The sequence below is a fragment of the Pyrgilauda ruficollis genome, unplaced genomic scaffold, assembly GCF_017590135.1.
Source record: "Pyrgilauda ruficollis isolate IOZ18807 unplaced genomic scaffold, ASM1759013v1 scaffold70, whole genome shotgun sequence".
NCBI lineage: Eukaryota > Metazoa > Chordata > Aves > Passeriformes > Passeridae > Pyrgilauda > Pyrgilauda ruficollis.
Genome location: NW_024528822.1, coordinates 2,388,397 through 2,409,303, shown reverse-complemented (window position 1 = coordinate 2,409,303; position 20,907 = coordinate 2,388,397). Strand labels below are relative to the sequence as shown.

The 20,907-nt window shown below is 39.4% G+C and overlaps 1 protein-coding gene across 1 annotated transcript in view; it reads left to right on the top strand.

Moving 5' to 3' along the window:
* Positions 1–190: 190 nt before the first annotated feature.
* Positions 191–20,907, top strand: part of MAP3K21 (mitogen-activated protein kinase kinase kinase 21) — a 41,226-nt gene continuing 20,509 nt past the window's right edge. Inside the window, exons 1-2 of the mRNA XM_041485504.1 lie at positions 191–1,009; positions 18,556–18,736. Coding sequence (XP_041341438.1) covers positions 274–1,009; positions 18,556–18,736 — 917 coding nt within the window. The 5' untranslated portion in view covers positions 191–273. The remainder of the gene's footprint in view (positions 1,010–18,555; positions 18,737–20,907) is intronic.

Below are 20,907 nucleotides of genomic sequence, written 5' to 3'. Positions count from 1 at the left end.
GCTTCCCCGGCTCCGCGGCACCGCACCGACCGCTCGGCCCGCCGCGCCCCGCGCCACGTGACGGCGGGCGGCCAATGGGCGGGCCCGGGCGAGCGCGGGGCACAGGCGCTGCCCTCCCCGCCTTTCCCGCGCGCGCCTGCGCTCTCCCTGCCGGAGCCCCGCGGCGGCGGGCTCCCGCTCGGCGGCGGCGGCGGCAGGTGAGGATGGGGCTGCTCGGGTGTTGCCGCGTTGGTGGCGCTGCCGCCGGTGGCCGCCGGGGCTGAAGTCGCTGCCATGGCTCTGCCGGGCGCCGGGGCGGCGGCGGCCGCCGGTGGCAGCGGGGGTCCGTGCCCGCTGTGGACGGCGCTGTACGACTACGAGGCGAGCGGCGAGGACGAGCTGAGCCTGCGGCGAGGGGACGTGGTGGAAGTGCTGTCTCAGGACGCGGCGGTGTCCGGCGACGACGGCTGGTGGGCGGGGAAGATCCGCCACCGCCTCGGCATCTTCCCGGCCAACTACGTGACCCGCCAGCCCCGCGGTGGAGCGGCGGCAGGGGGCGGCGGGCGGGGGGACCCCGCGGGGAGCCTAACGGAGATCGACTTCCAGCACCTGGAGTTGCAGGAGATCATCGGCGTGGGGGGCTTCGGGAAGGTGTACCGAGCCACCTGGCGGGGCCGCGAGGTGGCCGTGAAGGCGGCACGGCAGGACCCCGACGAGGACATCACGGCCACGGCGGAGAGCGTGCGGCAGGAGGCCAAGCTCTTCTCCATGCTGCGGCACCCCAACATCATCGCCCTGCACGGGGTCTGCCTGCGGGAGCCCAACCTCTGCCTCGTCATGGAGTTCGCCCGCGGCGGATCCCTCAACAGGGCCCTGGCCGCCGCCCCCGGGGCCGCGGCCGCCCGCGGGGGCCGCCGCATCCCCCCGCACATCTTGGTGAACTGGGCGGTGCAGATCGCCCGCGGCATGCTCTACCTGCACGACGAGGCCATCGTCCCCATCCTGCACCGGGACCTCAAGTCGAGCAACAGTGAGTCCCGGGCGGGACGTGGGGGGAGGTGACGAGGGACCTTCGGACCGCGGCGGCGAGGGGATGTCCCCGCCTTAGGCCGCTGGGCCCGGGGGGGTCCCGGCGTGAGCCCGGCGTGGCCGCGGCGCGGGGGCGGATGGCCGGGCCTGGACGGGCTCCGTCCGAGAGCCCTGTTCCACCGGGGGATGGGTGTCGCAACTCGGGCACCCAGTGCCAGAAGTTTGGGCAAGCGGCAGGTCGGTTTGCCGGGCTGTGAGCTGGCTACGAACTCGTGGAAAGGTCGGGAGGAACCGGGGGTACCTTCAGCGCACGAAAAGTCCTGCCCCCTCGGAGGGAAGCTCACTCAGAGCGGGATAAAATTCTGTGTGCAACCACAGTTGCAAGTCTACAAGGCTATATTTACTCTGATGCGTTGTGTGGTCCTGGCCTTTAAAACTAACCCAAGGAACCAAGTGCCTTGTAAAGAAAAGATTTAATAAGGGTATCGCTTCTGTTTCGCTGTCGAACAATCATATGTGCTTCTGGTTTTCACTGCATACATTTAACATTGCTAAAATTTACCCACTTAGCCAGTATTGAGGTGGAAAAGATAAGTACCTTAAAACCAGTAGAAACTGTTGTTCAGATGCCAGATTTGCTTTCATCCCTTGGCATGGGCAAATGCACCTGCAGGAATGAGGGAGTTGCTCAATTCGTGCTTAATGGCTTCTTGGTCCGTCTGACAAAACTGAAACATCTAAGATTTTTGCCACTGTGCATTTGGAAAGCTGGCTTACTAGAATAGCGTGTTTATGGCTTGCCGCTGTAGTTGTGTTCAGAAATGATGACCTGAAAGTGGAAATCAGTGTGTTTCCATAAATATCTGAAACTGTCTCAACTCTTTCCTTTTTGTTTTGAATGTTTCAAAACAGCAATGTGTTAGTCTTTTTTTTTTTTTTTTCCAGTTAGGAGTCCAGTAGAAATAAAAAAGCTTCATTCAACTTTGAAGCACTTTGTTTAAGAGGCTGTGTGTCGTGAAGGTCACCATGCATGGCCTGTTGAGACAAGGCTCAGTCATGGGACTGACTGTTCTGAGAATACTTTCACTATTTGTTTGATAAAGAAAGAACCTAGCTCAGCTGTGTTTGTGGTTCTGTTTGTAGCACAGGCGGTGAACTCTTGGACGTTTAGCGTCATAGCAAACACCTTTATTTCTAGCAAGTGGTCTGTAGCCAGCTTGTGCCCTTTTAGTTTGCTGCTGTGTAAGGAATGAGCTGCTGCACCTTGAGTATTTAATGGCTCTCCTTAGTGTGGGCTGCTGCATGCTAGCAGCATGTTAATGACAGTGACAAAGCTTGTGTCTGAAACAAAGTCATAACCCTGTTGTTTAGCATAACACTGTGAGCTGAGTGGAGTACTGCTGAGAACTGGTTACCATTGTCATCTTTTCATATAGGGGTAATGGCAGAGCATTTCAAAAATATAATTCTGATTATAACCACAGCCTGGGTGCCTATTCACTGCTTCCATTGCTAACTCCTGTTGCAGATGCACTTAACTTGAGCTAGTTAGATCTCTCACCTGTGTTTCTTAATCTTAGCAAGACACTTCAAACAAACTTCTTAGTTTGAAGAAGTATTGAATATGCTAAATAGAATTATGTCTCTTGACCATCCACCTAAATGATAGTGTTAGAAGACAATGGTGCTCTGGTGGTACCATACACTGTTCAACAACATGAATTTAAAATGACTGCAAGTCATGGCAGTATCCCCTGTTCTGGTAACCCATCCATTCATCAAAGATTTCCCTTCATTCTTTTTCTGTCTTTTGCAGTCTTGCACAGTGGGGGTGGAATGCTGCCAGGGTTGACTGAGTGACTTGCTTGGCATGGATAGTAACAGTTTTGCAGTGGCTGCAGCTCCAGACAGGGGTCTGGCAGCACCCATTCCTCACCTGCTCATCACTGCTTTCCAGGCACTGCTGCTGATGGTGGTTCAGTGCTTGCCCTTAAGCAGCTCTAGGTAGTATATGAATGTATCAGTTTTGTGCTTATTTAGTTAATTTTGTTAAGAAGGATGTTTTTAATTCCTCAGACAATAAATTAGAAAAATTACTGTCCTTATTATGGTGTGGTAAGGAATGCTTATCAAACTATTTCCCTAGCAAGTAGGCAAGAACTAATTTTTCCAGCCAGGGAAAGGGAGCCCCTTCTTCCAGTGTATTTGATCCAGGAAAGGTATGTGTCTGGGCTTGTGGTTGGCAGGCAATAGCAAGCATCTCAAAGGCAAGCACGTTACTTTTCTCTGTGCAGTTTTATGGAGCTGGGATCTTTCTAGCATATCTGGCGTGGCTTCACTGATGCCAGATTGACAGGACTGGAGAGAAAGTGCCACAAACACACACAAAAACAAAGAGCCATGAGAGCAGTCAGCTTTTATTAACAGCAGTGACTGTCTAGATTTGAATGCTCTTGTTTTATGGGCTCTTTTTGGGAGGTGGGAAAAGGTTTGTGTTTCTGCCAGAGTAAGGGAAATTAATAGGTAAACAAATGTTTTCGGTATTGGAAAGGAAAACTAACAAACTTGGTTTTGAAGGCTGACAGGGAAGTGAAGTGCAACTCATGAGTTTTATTAACAGCAGAAAGAGTTTCTTCAGTTCTGGAGTCCACGTAAAATAAATTTAAATTTACAGACTTTTCAAAAGCAGACAAAACAAAGGTGTAAAGAACACTTAACTTTAGATATGTGTGATTAAGTGAAATATAGTAACCATGGTCTCTAATGTTGCCTTACCAATTGTGGGTACTTTACAAAACCTTGTGTGGCTGAAGTAGTGAGAAATTTCACTTGACAAATATCATGGCCTGTTTTAAGGATAACTTCTCATAACCAGTTCTTCCTCAATACACTTTATAGATTAAAGACATAATCTAAAATAAAAGATTAAGAGGGGAAATTTGCCTAATCTAAAATCTGAATAAAAATAATGGAAGAAAATTTTAATTTTTTCAAGCCATCATTATTAGTCAAGGAATTCTGAATTAATTGATGCTTTAACCAAAAAGATGTCTTAAAAATTGTAAAAATGCTTGACTATTCCTAACTCTGTCTTCTGGGTAGGAGCTTATTCTTGATTTAGCATGCCAGCTGATTATGAAAAAAATTTAGGTTTTACTGGAAATAGAAGACAGGAATTCGTCTACAAGACTAGACACTAATACTTATGTGTGTCTTTTTACCACATCTCGGCTGTTTTTCTGACCCTTTGGAAGGGCAACTTTTTTCTCTGAGGGAATGAAATTTCTTGCTTCTGAGCAAGGACACCCTACTAGTTATAAGACCTGTAGTTGTGTAAGGGCTCAGCACAGCCTTCCCTGATTGTTCTATCCTGAAGAAAGCTAGTAATATGTTCAGCTAGAGTATGCCACATTTTCACTTTCTGAAGTCAAGGGTAGAGAAAACAGAGGTTTGTGATTCTGGGGTTGATTTCAGACTTTGTACTGCTTCTGCCTTAAAAAAAAATACGCTCTTATCTCAGCAGCAGCCTTGTGTATGTTTAGGAAGCATTGCAATAAGTTCAGAATGTCTTGCTTATGGCATAGACCTATCCATGATTATAGACTTGGTTTTGTGTAGATAAAGTGTACTAACACAGTACTGATAAAGTGCTCTGTACTCACTTGTCATAGATAGATATGCCAGAAGGGTTTGGTTTGCTGTGGCTTTCAGCAGCTCCTCCAGCAATCCAGGGTCCTTTGCAGCCCTCAGTTCTCTGAAGGGCATTGAGTTTATATTACTTTTTCAAATTGTCGAGGTCAACTTGTGTTTCAAGGTTTGTTGAATAAGGCCATGGAAGTGACAGTGCTAATGAGAACTACTTGGAATCTGAAGGAATCAAACATACGAGAGGGCAACTCACTGTAATGTCATGTTCTTCAAACTAGTATAATGAGTAGTAGTTAGAGAATAGAAACCATTTGATTTTAAAACCTTAAAAGGAAGTGTGTTGTGTTTTGACAGAACTGTTGAATCAGTTGCTTTTGATGAGGCAAGGTGTCCTGGAGGTTGAGAAAAGCAAGAACAAATTATCTCTGGTTCTTTGCTTTTACAGGTTATTTGCAGCAGAATTGCTCAAGTTATGTTATTAAACACCTTTTAAAATAAGATGGAAATGTTTTCCAGAATTCATAAAAACTGCTTTTTCTCAGACTTCTCTGTGTAGCAGTTTTAGGCTAGCTGTTCAGGGAGAGGAAGAGTAAGAAACTAGAGTTAAGCCTATCTGCCATTTTCTGAATTGATTTTATTTATTCTGAAATCACTAGGGTGCATAATTTGTCTCTTAACTCTTTTGAAGAGGTTAAGACTTGTTCACATCACAAGTACAGCTGTTATTAAATGTTTGAAATGCAGAATCTTGGTCAGTTACCAAGAGGATTCAAAATAACATTCTATTACAATTGTCTTTGGTAGTTTTGAGAGAAAGAAATGGCTTTTCGGTAGATTTTAGCTTCAGTGTAACTTCCTTTGAAAATAAAGTTCGAAGATGCCCACTGATGGCAGTGAAACAGAGGTTTTTCTGTCAATAGCACTGTGCCAGTTACTGCTCACCTACTGTTGTGTAACAAAACTAAAAAATGTGATGTATTCTGCATCTCAGTCTCCTCCTCTTGGCACTCCCATTTGTGGGACTTACAGTCTCATACTGGCTTCCACGTCTCCAGTGTCCCTGGTGGGCTAAGCCTGGCTGTCCCAAGGTGCCTATGCCCAATACTGGGTGACTTGGGCACCTCCTGTAGCATGCTGCATATGCTGTAATTGGTTTGACACTGATTGTACTGCCTGGCTAGCTGCTAAGCTGCTGGTGGCTGGTGTCTCTGAGGTCTGGAGGGGAGTGGATGTTTTTCCTGGCAGAACTAACTGAAGCTCCTCTGCCTCTGGAAGGCAACCAATTTTCATAAAACCCATAGGAACCACATCTTTGAGAATGTGGTATCACTTTGATAAATATCAGTCAGGTAGAATAGTGGGCCAGAAGTTATTTAGCATTTTAAAATCTGTATGATGTAGTTTTCCATTCTGTCTTCATATAGGAAGTCATGGTACTTAAATGCTTTACATTGTTCTTAATTTACTTAAAAATCACATAAAGTTAGAAATTATGCCAGGTGTGCCAGGTTCCTATCCCATCTCTGAGGGGCGGTAGCCTTGCCTTGTGCTTTGCTATAAAAATAATGCTGCTGCATTGCAACACCAAGAACTGGTCATACATCCTGAAGCATCTGGAAGTGTATATACAGGAAGGAGCAGTGGTTTTTATTGCACTTGTTGGCTAAGTATTCTTTTAAAAAAACACAGAAAATCAAACCACCTTTATGCAAATATCAGTAAGGTTGCAAAATTTTATTAATTTGGGAAACAACACCTGTTTTGAAGGTTGTGATCTACTTAAAGTTAGCATGCCATTGAATTCCAGTAAGTTTTTCTTTTGAATGTCCTTATATCACATGAGAGAGTTCTGTGTTTCATGAAACATTGCTCCCAGTAATTTTTTTTTCATTATTTCATGTGTGCTCAGACTATGTAGATAGGGATTCTATCCCTGAAGGTTAGCTGGATTCTGTGGGAGCATCAAATGCTTAGCAGCCTTGAGCTAGAGTATTATCTTTTTCCAGTTCATCAAAGGCAATGCTATGTGTCACACCTGTTTTAATATTCACTTGATATATATGCCTGTCACGTATAAATATGTTGTATAATTTGTGTTCAGAAAGATACTGGAATTCAAGAGAGAGCAATTTTAAGTAAATGGTTGCTGCAATTGTCTCAATCCACCATAGAAATAACTGTAGTGTTAAAATGTTGTAGAGACCTAACTTCCAGCTAAAGGGTGTGTTTTAGCATTTAAAAATAATATTCAGAAACATTATGATTTTAATACAATATCCGTCAAATGAAATTTTGTGAACTGCTGCTCTGTAACACAGTATTTGTACTGTCTAAGCTTTCAGAGGAGGAATAATATCCAGCAGTTGTTTTATTTGTAGATGAAGACTTAACTGCAGTAGCCATTTATTTCACCTCAATTACCATATTCTAAATTTGCTTCTGTTTGATGTTTTTCTGTGTGTCAAGTCTGGACATTAACAGGTGCAAAAAATTGCTCACTAATTTAGAACAAAGTCCCTCAAACTTAACAAGGCTGAAGTATATTTACATGTAGTGCTTAATGCTGAAAACAAGACTCTAGGCTGAAACACTAGCTGTATGCAATTTGATTAATTAAAAGCTCATGGACTTTTAATACCCCTATTTATAACTCATTTTTAACTCAGACTTTAATGTTAATGTTTTCCCAACTATGTCCATCTGACAGCTGTAGAGAGTTGTTTCTTATTCTTCTGCATCTCTAACAGGTTGGATTATTTAGTCCAGAATAATAAATATTACTTTGATCTTCCTCTGAATCTAACTTGTTTTTTCACATCTTTCTTCTCTTTGTCTTTGTTCTGTCATTGTAAAACACCAAGTGATCTGGTTTACAACTTTTGGAAGACTGGTTTGGTTTGGTTTTTTGGTGGTGTTTTTTTGTTGTTGTTGTTGGTTTGGGGGGTTTTTTGGTTTTTGCTTTTTTTTTGTTTTGTTTTTGTTTGTTTTGTTTTTGGTTTTTTGGGTTTTTTTTTGTTTTTTTGTTTGTTTGTTTTTTGTTTGTTTTTTTGTTTTGGTTTTTTTTTGTTTGTTTGTTTGTTTTTTTGGTTGGTTGGTTGGAGAGTTTTTTGCTGCTTTTTGTTACATTCATTCCTAGCAGGTTTCTTCAGGACTTTAATTTGCACCAGGGTTTCTGGTGACCTCTTCACAGAGAATGTGGGAGTCACGTTCTAGTCTGTGTGTTGTGTTTGCTCACTGTTTTTGATGATAAAGAATTGTGTTTTGGGGTAGCATTATAAATTGAAGTGTAGGACTTTGGATTACAGTGCTTTTAGTATTTGTGTCTTAAAGAAGACTTCAAGCAGTATTTGGCTCGTTTTTATTTTTTTTTAAAGCTGATACCCTAAAGATAGGCTAATATGCCTGTTTGCCTCTGAAAATTGTACTGAGCAAGCAACCTATTTCAGCAAAGGCCAATAGAAAAACGGACATTTAAACACCTCCCATTAGTTGTTAAAATACTTATACAATTTTGTTCATTCCCCTAAACAGTGAAAAATAATTTTAACTGCTGACCATAACACTTCTTAAATGAGATATTGTACTTAAATAAACAAACTGCAAACTGTGGTTGAAATTTAGATGTTGGTGGCGTTATCCAAGCATTAGAAGGAATTGAGCTATAACTGAGTTTTCAGTCACAGATTATTCCCCAATCCCCATTGGAGCTGCAGGGACAGGGCATGTCTTTGGACCCACTTAGCAAATATTAAAAGTTCCACAAAAATGTTCTGCAACCTCAAAAGAATAGAGAAGTAACACATCACTGAACTGTATTTGGATGTTGAATGCTGTTTTGTGGTTTCTTTGACCTTAGAAGAGAATGGCTTTTTGTTTGTAACCCGTAAGTTTTCTTATTACTGAGTGTGAGCTTCTAAACTTGCTTCAGTGTTTCAAGTTCTGAAACAGGCTGACCTTGTATGATAAACATTTGCAAGGAGTGGTTGCAGCACAGGGTAATTTCTGACCTTGAAATTTAATTCTGAATATTTGTTAAAATTTAAGGCATTGAAATTTGTTTCAATGACTTTCAGTAATAACCCTTCTAAAAATGCAGATATTTTTCTTTTCTTTTGGGCTTTGGGATTGTTTTCTTTATTAGAAGCAGAATTAGGACATTGAAGTAAACATAAATACAGATTGTACTTAGATACAAACAGATAAATACCAGATTACTTGGTTGTCTATATTTACAGTACAAAATAACAGTACAAAAATAACAACTGGTGTAACTCACATTCCTGGATTGACAGCTTTAAACTACATTTCATCACTTTTACCTTGCTTGACCATCTTACTAAGAGCCTACCTCAATCCAGTCACTGAAAATAAGTGGATGTTTAAATTTTAAACCTCTTACAGCATGTTAAATTCATGGATTAAATATGGTAAATTGGAAATATTACTTATTTGTATAATGTCACCAGAGAAGTATTCTTCCTTCTTGGAGCTTCCTGCCAGCTTTAACCTTTTTTGTGTGGGGTGGGGGTCATAGCTCCAGTTAAATCAGTCCTAGACATGCCAATGCTGGCTACATAATCATTCTTTGTTCTCTTCATAGTGACTAAAATCTCTGTTTTGGCAGGTGTACTATTAACTCAGAGCTGATAAGTCAGCCCTCCCTTTCAGAAATGTAGGAGTAAATGCTTCATTGCTGTGGTTCATTATGGGACAAGTTAACCCTTGGAACTGGTTATATTTTAGTTCTAAATGTTCAGGAAGTTTTGTGATTTTCTTTTCTATTAGGATTAGATGCCACTGTTCTTCCTGAAGTTAATTGCTTTTATTTCCTCTTGTATTACGTAGAAAGAAAAAATATTGTACTTTTTAACTCACTGTTTAATGTTACACTACTGAGGCAAACAATCAGCTTTCCCTTCATTTTCTCTCCTCAAGAGAAGGACAGGACAGCACTGTCAAGTTTGCAGAGTTGTCATTTCAAAGCGTTTTCACTTTGCTGTTCTTGAAAATGCATTTAAATGTATTAAAAAGAAAAAGTGGAGTCAAAAATTGTCTGGGTTTTTTTTTCTGCTTTGGTAGGTAACAGGTTGTTTGGCTTTTTTATTTTTCATCAAAACAGCAAGACGCTTTCAAATACTCTTTATAAAAGAAACGAACAACCTAAAAATTCTTTATAAAGTGTAACCTATTAAGATTTCTCATAGAAATTGTGTTAACAGGGCTTCATGTTAACTGATGAGATTCTAACAGAACTCAATGACTAAACCTGACTAAGTATCTATAACCAGAATTTGTAGTCATAGCAGTTGGCATCTTCAAAAGGATCCAGGAGGGTTTTTTTTGTTTTTTGGTTTATTTAATGGGTTTTTTCCAATAGTAGATTTTGTCAAAGGTGATTTTATAATGGTAAAAAACATAGCAAAGCTGGATCCTATCTTTAAATCTCTGACTAAAACTGGATGTAAAAGGGTTGACCTGTTTCTGTTGCTTGATTTCCCACTTGTTGCAACAGGTGCCACATGGCTTTCTCAGGCTGCATGAGGAGGCTTCCCCACCCACCTCCAGGCAGCTTCTCCCCGCTCCCACCTGTCAGCAGAATCTACACATCTCAGTCTCTGCCTGTGTGGTCAGTAGGCCAGGTTAAAACTTTGGAGAGATTCAGCAGGAAATTACTCTAAGCTGATTTATTTGCAGGCTTCATTTTCTGCTGAGCTATCTGGCTGGTTGAATCTCCCAAGATTACCCAGCTGCTAGACTTAGTCTGGGGGGAAAAAGCTGTAGAGGGTGAGGTGCTATAAATGAAGAGGAGGTTAAGCTAAGTATTTCAGTGGCAGCAGGCTCTTACTGTCTTGGTTGTGATATCAGACTACACCTCGTTTCTTCAGCTTTGCTACTAAGTCACCTTTAAAAGTAGAATGCCTTTTTAATTTTTTAAGTATGTATCTATGTATTTCTATTAAACTTTATTTTATTTTGATGTGACTCTTTTTTGTATTAAATATTCTAATTTCAACACATCAAATGCACCTTGAGATAAGTCGCAAAAAATAAAGCAACAAGGAAGTTCGTAACTGCGGAGTGTAATGTGTTATGATCAGGAAAAGTATGCCAACTATGTAAATACTTCCGTGTACTCAGAAGCTGTGTATTTTTCTGATTAGCTTGAAATATCAAACTGCATCGAGTCATGTTCTACTGACTTCAAAAAAATAACTATAAATCCAAGCCAAATTTGAATGAAATATTCATAGCTTCAAAATGAAATATTGAAAAGGTGATTTGATTAATGATAGATAACTTAAATTGTTAGTTCTGAAGGAAAGTAACATCTGTCAGCTCTTGCCCCTGGGTGACATTTGTGAGATTATAAAGTTCATCTGCATTGCCTGTTAAATTTTGTATGTTGTATGACATATGTTCATTTAGGGAATGGCCAGGTCTTAAATTTGGGTTAGGCGGGAAATTAGTGTTTTCTCCAAGTTTCTCCTGGAGGAAACTGTACCTGATATATTATATATTGACGAAGACTTTTTTATACAGTTTGAACGTAATAGCTTTAGTTTGCCTTATATTTTGTTTTTTTTTAAGACTAAGATTAAGTTCCTTAAAAAAATCACTTCCATAACAAAGGTGGTGTACTTTAAGGAATGGATTCACAGCCACTTTATTCTGCTGTGTTTGAAACTAGAACATTATCTTAGTCAGGAATTCACCACCTAACTGTTATCCTTCTCGTCTGCCTCCGTTTTGGTCACTGGTTTTTTTTGTTTCTATTTTTGGGGTTTTTTGTCTTCAGATTTGCCTTTTAAAAATAGCAAGCGAAGAAAGTAATTGCTGTTTGAAATAAGTGAGGAAGCTTCTGGTAGATAGAACACAACTGAGTGTTTTGAGTTTTAAAGCTAAGTTTCAGTATTGACTGATTTCCATGTAATTGTGAAATTATGGAGGAATTGCTTTAATGAGGTTGTTTTTCCTTAAATTTAGTTTTTAAATAGGAGAGTTAGGTTTAATATTTTATTAAAGAGAACTTGAGAATGTTTGGTGTCCAGTCTGCTTTTGACTTTTTGCTGATGAAGTATCCAAATCCTACATTTTTCAGAATTTACTGCTGATCTAGTGTTTCAATTATGATTATTTGAATGTCTAATTATAAATGCTTGTTACCTCTAGTACTTCCTCTTACAGCACAATAGAAATTTCTGTTTTGCATTACAGACCTATCTGAAGAGCAATTGAAGCACAAATGGCATGCAGTAAAGTAACTTGCAGTATCTGTAGTCTGTGCCAATAACTTGTTAAAACTGCTTCTTTCTCTCAAGCTTCCATTTGTCCAAAGTTGCTTTAATGATAGTTATTAAAGAAGTGGAGGGGAAGCAAAAACTGGTGATGCAAGGTGTGTTGGACCTCTTGAAATCTCTTGTCCCTTTTCCTCTCTTTTCTTCTCCCTCCATTTTCTCCAGAAGGCAGGTGACTCCTAGTCATTCTCATTCTTTGGTGCTTTTCTTTTGCCACATATCCTACTGTGGGCTGTGTTTTTCTTATGAGGTTGATGTGTATTTGTCAATTCATGATGTCAAGGACTTTTTGTGTCAAGTCTTGTCTTGTTTTGGCTTTCCAACTGGGAACGCTTTGTTCAGGATTTTTTTTTTTTTTTTTAAGCATATGTTGGCTCCTTTGAGGTACATTTTTTGGGTTGTTGGTTGTTTTGGGTTTTTTTAAGCTGGACATTTTTAGAGAAATGCATTCAAGAACAACCTTCTCCTTTCAGTTAAGTGTGAAAATTAAGAACTGGTTATATGCCTGCTGTAAAGAGACATAGATAATAGAGGAGCAGTACAGTATCCATAGAATAAACAAGTCTCTTGCATATGTAATCAGCTTTTAAAGAATAAAATTCCCTTGCTGATGGTGACCTCTGAACTTAATCCAGTGAGACAATCACAATCTGACAGATACTAGCTACAGAGATAGCAGAACCCATCCTGTGAGCCCATGGGAGAAAAGGAAGGTATTTAAGGAGTGGTGCTGCATGGGCAAAAGTGTCATCTTTTTTATAAACAGAAGAGTTTCTGATCAGTTAATGTTTTCACTGAAATATTTAATTTGTGGTTTGCACACCTAATTTTTTTCACCACGGTGAAAATCTACAGTTTAAAACCTAGATATGGCTTCTGTAAGCAATGTTGAAATTTTAATTTCCAATTACAATTGGAGACAAATAACAGTTCCAAATGATGGAGGTGGGTCTCTTAATATGGACAAGGTATTGTGTTTCATTAATTGAATATGCAACATTTAATAAGGTTTTTTTCTGCCTGTTAGTCCCCAGATAAAGATGCAGGGTCACCCTACTGGTTTTGTTGCATGTTGATTTAATGAACTAATAGGAACCAGATTTGCTTGCAAACAGTTGGAGAGGGAACTGACTGGGTGCAGGGGGAACAGAGACAGTATCAGCATTGTCTGGACAATCTCTATTTGCAAGTAGAGTTGTACAGCATAACAGCTTTTTTTCCTTTATAGTGTTCTCTCAGAATGACTTTATCAGTGGTGGTAAATGTGGTGGATATGTAGGATTCTTACCTATAATCATAGTAACTTAAATAGCTGTGGTATTAAATAGCTTATATTTGCAAAACCCATTATAGTCATCTCTTTAGCAAACTGCAGATAAAGTAGCAAGAAATGGTTGGTAGCAATTGACTAACTTGGGAAAATCAGGTTGCTTAATGTTTTATTTTTAGTACTAACAAAATAGGTAATATAAAGGGGGTACAATAGAAAGTGCAAAGATGATAGGAGGGGTAGAATGGACTTCAGTATTTCAGGATGATTCTTTGTTAAGTATTAGAAGGTAGTTTGAATTCAGTACATTTAAACTATTGAAAAGGTGTTCCATGCTTTGCCTTGGCTTCTCTCAGAGTACCTTTTTTCCTTAACTATTTTATATGTATGGTAACTGAAAAAAGTCACCTGAAAACACTGGAATGCATTGTTCATGCAGTAAAACTGACTTTAACTATATGAAGTCTTTGGATTTAAAAAAAACCCAAAAACTCAAGTGTTGTCTTAAATGGGAACTTCGGCTAGATAAGGTTGGAGAAATACAATCTTGTATGTACTTAGAAACAAAAAGAAAACTAACACCGTAGGAACTAACCTGCATTAAAAGGGTAGCGTTTAAGAGCTTAGGTCTAGGTATAGGTTTCCTAGATGTCCTGCCCAAAAGGTCTGTCCAGGCCTCCCTCAGACTTTCTGTAAATACTGTTTTTTAAATTATATGAATTTTGACAAATAAAAGGAGAGAAGCTCAGGCAGGAATGTAAGCTTTTTATTTAGAATTATGATTTAAACAAAGTGCTTGCAATTTAAATTAATACTTCTGGTTCTTAGCTTAGTCTTGAAAGTAGCACTGGGGGTGTCATTCTGTACATGAGTTTGGTAGATGTGCATCCCCCGAATCTGGTTTGTCTAAATGTGCTCTGTGCTATTATTTCTGGCTTATGAGTCTGTATGTAGGCTCTTGCTTATTTTTTTCTTTTCCCCAGTAAAATTTCAACCGAAGCTCAAAAGAACAGATAATGCAGTACTTGTTCAATTCTGGCTAGACTTGGTCTGCTACTTTATGTATATCTCAGCTTTTGCTCACCTCAAATAGAGTTTTACTGCTTATGTGGAGAGTTTAGAGATGAGACTGATGGAATGAGAATGATGCAGGAAAAAGAGTGGCAACTGGGAACATTTGAGGGGGGATTTTCCTGGGACCCATGCCTCCTTTTCAAGCAGAATTTTTATGCTTTTCTTGACTAAGAACACCTTGTATGGAAACAATAGTGGTGTGGCAAAGAATTGTTGCTTGGTCTGTTCTGATTAGAGACTTGGGACAGACATGGGAAGTACTGGCTGGCTCCATGGCAAAGTGTTAGATTTTGGTTTCTGAAAGTGCAAAACGTCTTACCTGCATACTGTTACACCATGAAATACTTGCATTGTGCGGTAAGATCACTAGAAAAATATTTCAGTTGTAACAATGATAGTACAGAAGGCAAGAAAGATTAATGGCAGTACTATTTCAGGGACCATTAGGTTTAACAGGAATGTGTGTTGGATCTTGCAACTTTTTTGAGGAGTGAACTCTGCTTTACACTGCAGAGGAGGTCCGAAACGGGGATAGGAGAAAAGAGGCAATAAAATTCCCTACCCTGGTAACTCCACATCTAGAACTGAGTTTAATCAGAAAGTGTACCTGTAAGATGGACCAGTCAGAGCACCTAGGAAAATATTTTCTCTGGTGTTAAGAGCACCAGTGCTGTAGGTCTGCATTCTGTTGTTAGGTACAGGGAACTTCTGTTCTCATAACTTCTCTAAACCTTTGTTTAGCCTAGCAAAAAGGACAAGCTCTTCTAATTTTATCTATATCTAAAAGACATTACTAGATGCTAACTATACTGTTTTCTATATCTGCTTCAGTTCCTGTTGTTGGTCAGGCATGTGCAGATTTAGTCATTCAGTATTTCATATGAGCTATTATGCTTTGTAAAATTCTATTGATACCTCCCTGTTTCTACTGAGCTAAGCCTTCTTTAGTGACTTTTGGAATTGAATTAACTACTTGCACAGCTACATGTAGCTTGCTAGTTTTCTGTTAGCTGGAACAGCCAGGCATTTCTTCTTCCTTCATCTCTTCCTTATAGCTATAGATGTTACAATTGATCTTATGCAAACTTGCATATTTTTTTAGTATGATGGTCTGCTCTTTCTTAGAGTGGGCACTACCTTCTGACTGTGCTGCCCAGGGAGGTGGTGGAGTCACCATCTATGCAAATGTTCCAGAAATGAATGGATGTGGTCCTTAATGCTATGGTTTAGTTGATATGGTGCTGTTTGGTCAAAGGTTGGGACTTGGTGATCTTGGACATTTTTTCCAACCTTTATGATTCTAAGTATCTTATCTACCACTTTTAATACCAGTTTACTGCATAGCATTTTATTTTTCTCTCTGACTTACCTGGCTTTTGTCTTTAACTTGTCGATTTATATTTCAGGAATTATTGAAAATAACATATCTTTGTTACCCTGCTGTAAATGTTTCTGAGCATGTGCTGTCTCATATATTCAAGGAGTGCCTATTATATGTCACCCAAGCCTTTGCTCTGTGATGTTAATAAATTTCCTTTCCCCTCGATCTCATTGCTGAAAGGTAGTGTCACAAGAGAGATGTAATAACTCAGAATTTAGTTGAAAATTGTGTTGCTGGTAGAAATCATATGCACTCTTAGATTACTTGGTCATTTTTTTTATTTCTGGCCGGAATGTTTGGGTGGGGATCCATGGTAGAGTTTTGCATTTGGACCAAACTTAATCTCCTTTGATTTTGAATCATTCAGAAACATAGTATCTGGTTTTGTTTATGTAAAAATGAATAAGGTGTTAGATAAATATCCTTATCCTCTGTCCTACTTACATGTAAATAAGTAAGCACATAGGATTTTCCTGCATTTCTGCATACCTAATCTAATCTGAGGGTGTTGGTGGGTTTTGTTTTCAAATAGTCTTTGCACATATAAATATTTTGGGCTGTGCTTGCCAGGAGCAAAGCTAGAATGTAAGTATGAACTTCATTCATCGTGGAAAATAAACAGGCTGAAAAATATTGAAGTAAACCCAAAAGTGTTAAACTGGCTCTTGCCCAACTTAACATTGCACGTATATTGGAGCCAGAAAAGACAAAGGTTTGGAAAAGGAAACAAGAAGGATGCTGAATTACCAGGGCAAACTGGTGATCATAAAATAGCTTCTCCCAGGTTAGCAGCCAGCAAGGGCCAGGAAGCTGTGGAAGAGGCAGAAGGATGCTATAGTAAAGGTTGCTAGGCTACTCCAAGGTAAGCTCTTACAGAGTGCTACTCAGCTATGCTGAGCATTTTTACTGCCCAGCTGCTAAGCAATGTGTGTGTGGTATTGTTTGCCTGGCTACCAGCCGGAAAGGGAAGTTTGAACTGCTAAGAAATGTTGTCCCTTTGTAGGATGAAACTTGGTCACATGCCAGTTGTTACCTTTTGCAAGACTGACTGTTTTTGGTTTCGGTCACATTGACTGACAAGGAATGTCAGGAATTCTGCTGAACATGTTTGAAATGGAACAGCAAACAATAGGTCTTTGATTCAAGTATAAAAGTATAAAAACTTGCATGAATTCAACCTGTTCTGGTGGTTCTCATTGGTGAACTCTTGGTTTGTCTCTACCATTTTGGCCTTCATTTCTTTTGCTCTGTTAAGAAGCTTACTGAAAATGGAATGTGGGTTCTTTTCCTTTTATCTGGATTTGATGTAATTTTTGAAATATTTGTAAGAGTTAATCTCTACCGGTAAGAATTATTTCTTTCAGCTGCAAGTGCGAGGTCATCTGTTTTTCTTCTGTAAGGAAGGGTAGGTCTTCCTCTGCTTTTTTGTTAATTGGTTTCCTGTACTGTTTCGCTCTACATACAGGTAGAAACCACACATTTATGCTTCTTACATGTAATTTAATTTTTGGTCTTTATCCCAGGAGATGATTTTAATAGAAAGTTAAAACTGACAGTTGTTCTCTCAAACAGTGACAGAGGAACTGAACGTGGAATTTCAATTATGGTGTGTTAAAATGATTCCTTTCTATCCGTTGTCTCCATCTTTGTGAGTTCTAACCCAATTACCCAGTTCTCTTCTTGTAACACTGTTTCCTGAAGAGGTGCTACAACTCTGCCAATAATGTTGTTTCATGAACCAGTCAGACACTGTAGGATGCAACAGCAAAGAAAGGATAACTTACTCTTTATTCATGAAGGTGTGGTGTGTATAATATAAAAGGGACTGGATCCAAGTCCAGTGGCCTGTTGCCAGCTGGGGACTCCTAAGGCAAACTAATTTCCCTGGCATATAGTTTCCGAACTTTGTTCTGATTTGTGGCCCAGGGATTTCATGAAAATAAGCTAACTTTTTTGATATAAATTCCCTATATCAAGTTGACTTCTGTGAATTTGTGGAGATAATTTTTAAAACTATGTTAAATTATAATATTCACATACCATGCCAAGAATTCCAAAGTTCAGAATCTTGTTGCAAAGTTCACCTATGTGTTGTGTGAACAACTGACACGTGTTTGATTCTCATCTGCTAGTGTTACCCAGTGGTGTCCATTTCTTGTAGTGAGAAACTTTGAACAATTATTACCTCTAGTTTTCTTCATTAACAAGGCATTGTTATATAGATTTTTGTTTGTAAATGTTTCTTTTCCTAGGGGAATGCTAGGAAAAGACTTCTTGTCTGTTAACCATTCCTTGTAGCTGTGGTTTTGTTGTTTGGAGTACCCTGCTTGTGTCCTTCTCCTCTTCAGTTGTTACAGGCTTTCAGAGTTGAGTAGGGGCCGGGATGGAGTGCACTGTTAAGAATGCATTTTATACTGTGACATAATGCTGGTTTGTTTTATCCATCTTCTCTAAGAATTCTTAATATTTGGTTTTGGTTTACTACTGCTGCTGGTTTTATTATTTCAGAATCGTACTGCAAAGTGGATAATTTTCTGACAGACTGTCATCATCTGGGATATTAGGATTCTGGTCTTTCTTAAATGATCTGATTTACTTTCCATCTCCAGTGTATTTCTTGTGCTAATTTAATATATGCTCCTACAGTTGCATGAAAAGCTCATGACACTGTAGGTATTTCTTGGTTCTATAGCTTGGAATAGCTTAAGATTATCAAAAACCATTCTCATGCAAAAATTCTATTGCAAAAATTGCAATAATATTTTCTCAACACTAAAAGTATACAATTATCTGTGCAATACAAGTTGTATGTGAAATTAATAACAGAAATGTATTTTTTTATTGCCACTGCATTAATTTACAAACTCAATCTTTTACAGTTTTATTGCTAGAGAAGATGGAGCATGATGACATTTGTAATAAAACTCTGAAGATTACAGACTTCGGTCTGGCTAGAGAGTGGCACAGAACAACCAAAATGAGTGCAGCAGGAACTTATGCATGGATGGCTCCAGAAGTTATCAAGTCCTCCATGTTTTCTAAAGGAAGTGACATTTGGAGGTAAGAAGTTTTCCTGCTGAAGACCATGTTCAGTGGAACTGTGTTGAGGGTTTTGACAGATTTTTTTTTTGTGGTTTGCTAGGTTATTGCCTCAACATATGGCTAGTTTAGCTCTTCTAAGAAACAAACACATTTTAAAGTATCTGCTTCCGTTGTTATACCTTTTATTATCCACTGCTTACAAACTGGGGGAGGAAGAGGGAAAACAAAGAAATTTTTTTTTTTTAAAACAAGCCCTCATGAAGAGAAGCTGTTAAAATATTTGTTGGTGAATATACCCAAGTGTTTCTCTGGAGTCTTAATATAAGTAACGGTATGCTCTTGATACATTAATGTATGATTGATCTCATTTTGGTAGGTTTATTTTATATTAGATGTCTGAAAATTCTCAATCTGCTTAAAAATGAGACCAACCAATTATTGCCTTATATGACTGATAAATAATAAGGTGCAAACCAGAACTTTGCCAGGTGTTAACTTGAATTAATGCTGTTTTTAGGAATCTGGAATGTAGTTGCGTGTAAAAGTTAATACTAGGTTGAAGCTTCTACACTTACAGAGATTTTGCTTCCAGTAGCTGGATTAAGGAGAGTGTATTCAGCACAAATTTGTTTTAACTTGCTCTCTAATTTTAAACATGGGAAATGCTGTGTGTTAAATTTGTGAATTTCTCGTTTAAGATGTTATTGTGGATAATAGAAATAATGTGGCTCTCACTACTGATGCTGTTTTTGAGTGGTGTAGTATGGGATACATGTAGTGTAGAAAGGTAATTTAAACTTTAGTTATGGTTTGTGAGTGCAGAAGAGCTGTGATTGCACAATAGGCTCTAAAAGCTGCTGTGCCCCACCTTGAAAAGTCTGCATTTCCTTTCTTTTTTATATGTTTGCTCTGAAGGGTCCAAGATAGCTATCTGGGGAAGGAGGGGAGGACTGTAATCTAGTTTCTTCTGCTGCTTTATGCGTGTTCTGGATTGTATAATTCTTAAATAGGGTCCTATTTTGCTTAAATGCATGATATTCTACAGCATGAAGTAATACTTTCGGTATTCTCGTGATGATTCTGTATCTGCACTGCTGTTTTGTGACTTTCATTTGTCTTGTCTGTGGAACAATTATATTTGCATTAGTCTCAGTTGATGCCCAGTTGGGAAGCATCTTTGGCCTCATACTTTTTTTTTTTCCATTCTTTCTTACTTTTTTCTTAATTTTTTTTTTTCTTTTGCGGGATGGAGGTTGGGTGTAGGCGTTTCCCTAATCAGCTGTATTCCATGCTTAATTACAGGTCCTGTCCAGTCTTGTTGCTGTGATTTTAGGTATCTGAGGGGGTATGCTTTGGTGCAATTATTTTATATTCTGCTGCAACATTAGTTTACATTTTTGGAACCTACAGTATTTCTCTTCTTCGCCTTCTCTTCTGCACGCCTCTCTTGTAAAAATGTAAGTATTTAGTTCAATGATGGAAGTCTAACAGGAGAGGTTTTTAAGTAGAAAGGCTGTGTTTTGCAGTATAGTTTAGACCTTCTTAGCTTCTAAACATTTTCTGCTCACTGCACCTTGATCTATTCTGTTGCTTATCTTTACTCTTTCTTTAAAAGAAAAGCAAATAAAGAATATCCTGGTTACGGGAGTGGTTTTTGTTTTAAAAAGCTTTCAGGTTACCAATTTAAGTATATGGGTCTCTGTAAGACAAGAACAGTGTGTTTCAGCAAATTTCTAAACCTCAGTTACACATACTGTGTGCTGAGGCTCTGAATGAAATCTGCCGAACTCTTATTAGGGAAAAAAAAGAGCAATTGAGGCTGCTCAAGTTGAGGCAACTCACACTTCCAGCTTGTCTTCCAGAATCTGCCAGTGCTCAGAAATGTTGTGGGAGTATTTTCAAGCAGAGCCTTCCAGGCTGTATGTTCTCAGGTGTCATCCTAGGTAGCAAAACTAGTGCTTTCCAGGCTCTGCACGTGTATCCTTTTGCTTTCCAGACCAGAGCTTCAACTACTGTATTTATTTTACTCTGGCACATGCTTCCAAATTCCCAAACAAGAATTCTACTCTTCCAATCCTACCCTTCCATGAATCATCACACATTTCTGAGTGGTGTGTCAGGTTTTGTGTGGAGCCTGAAAGTGCAAATATGCCCACAGATTTCCAAGTGCTGATGGTGTGCTTCAGCAG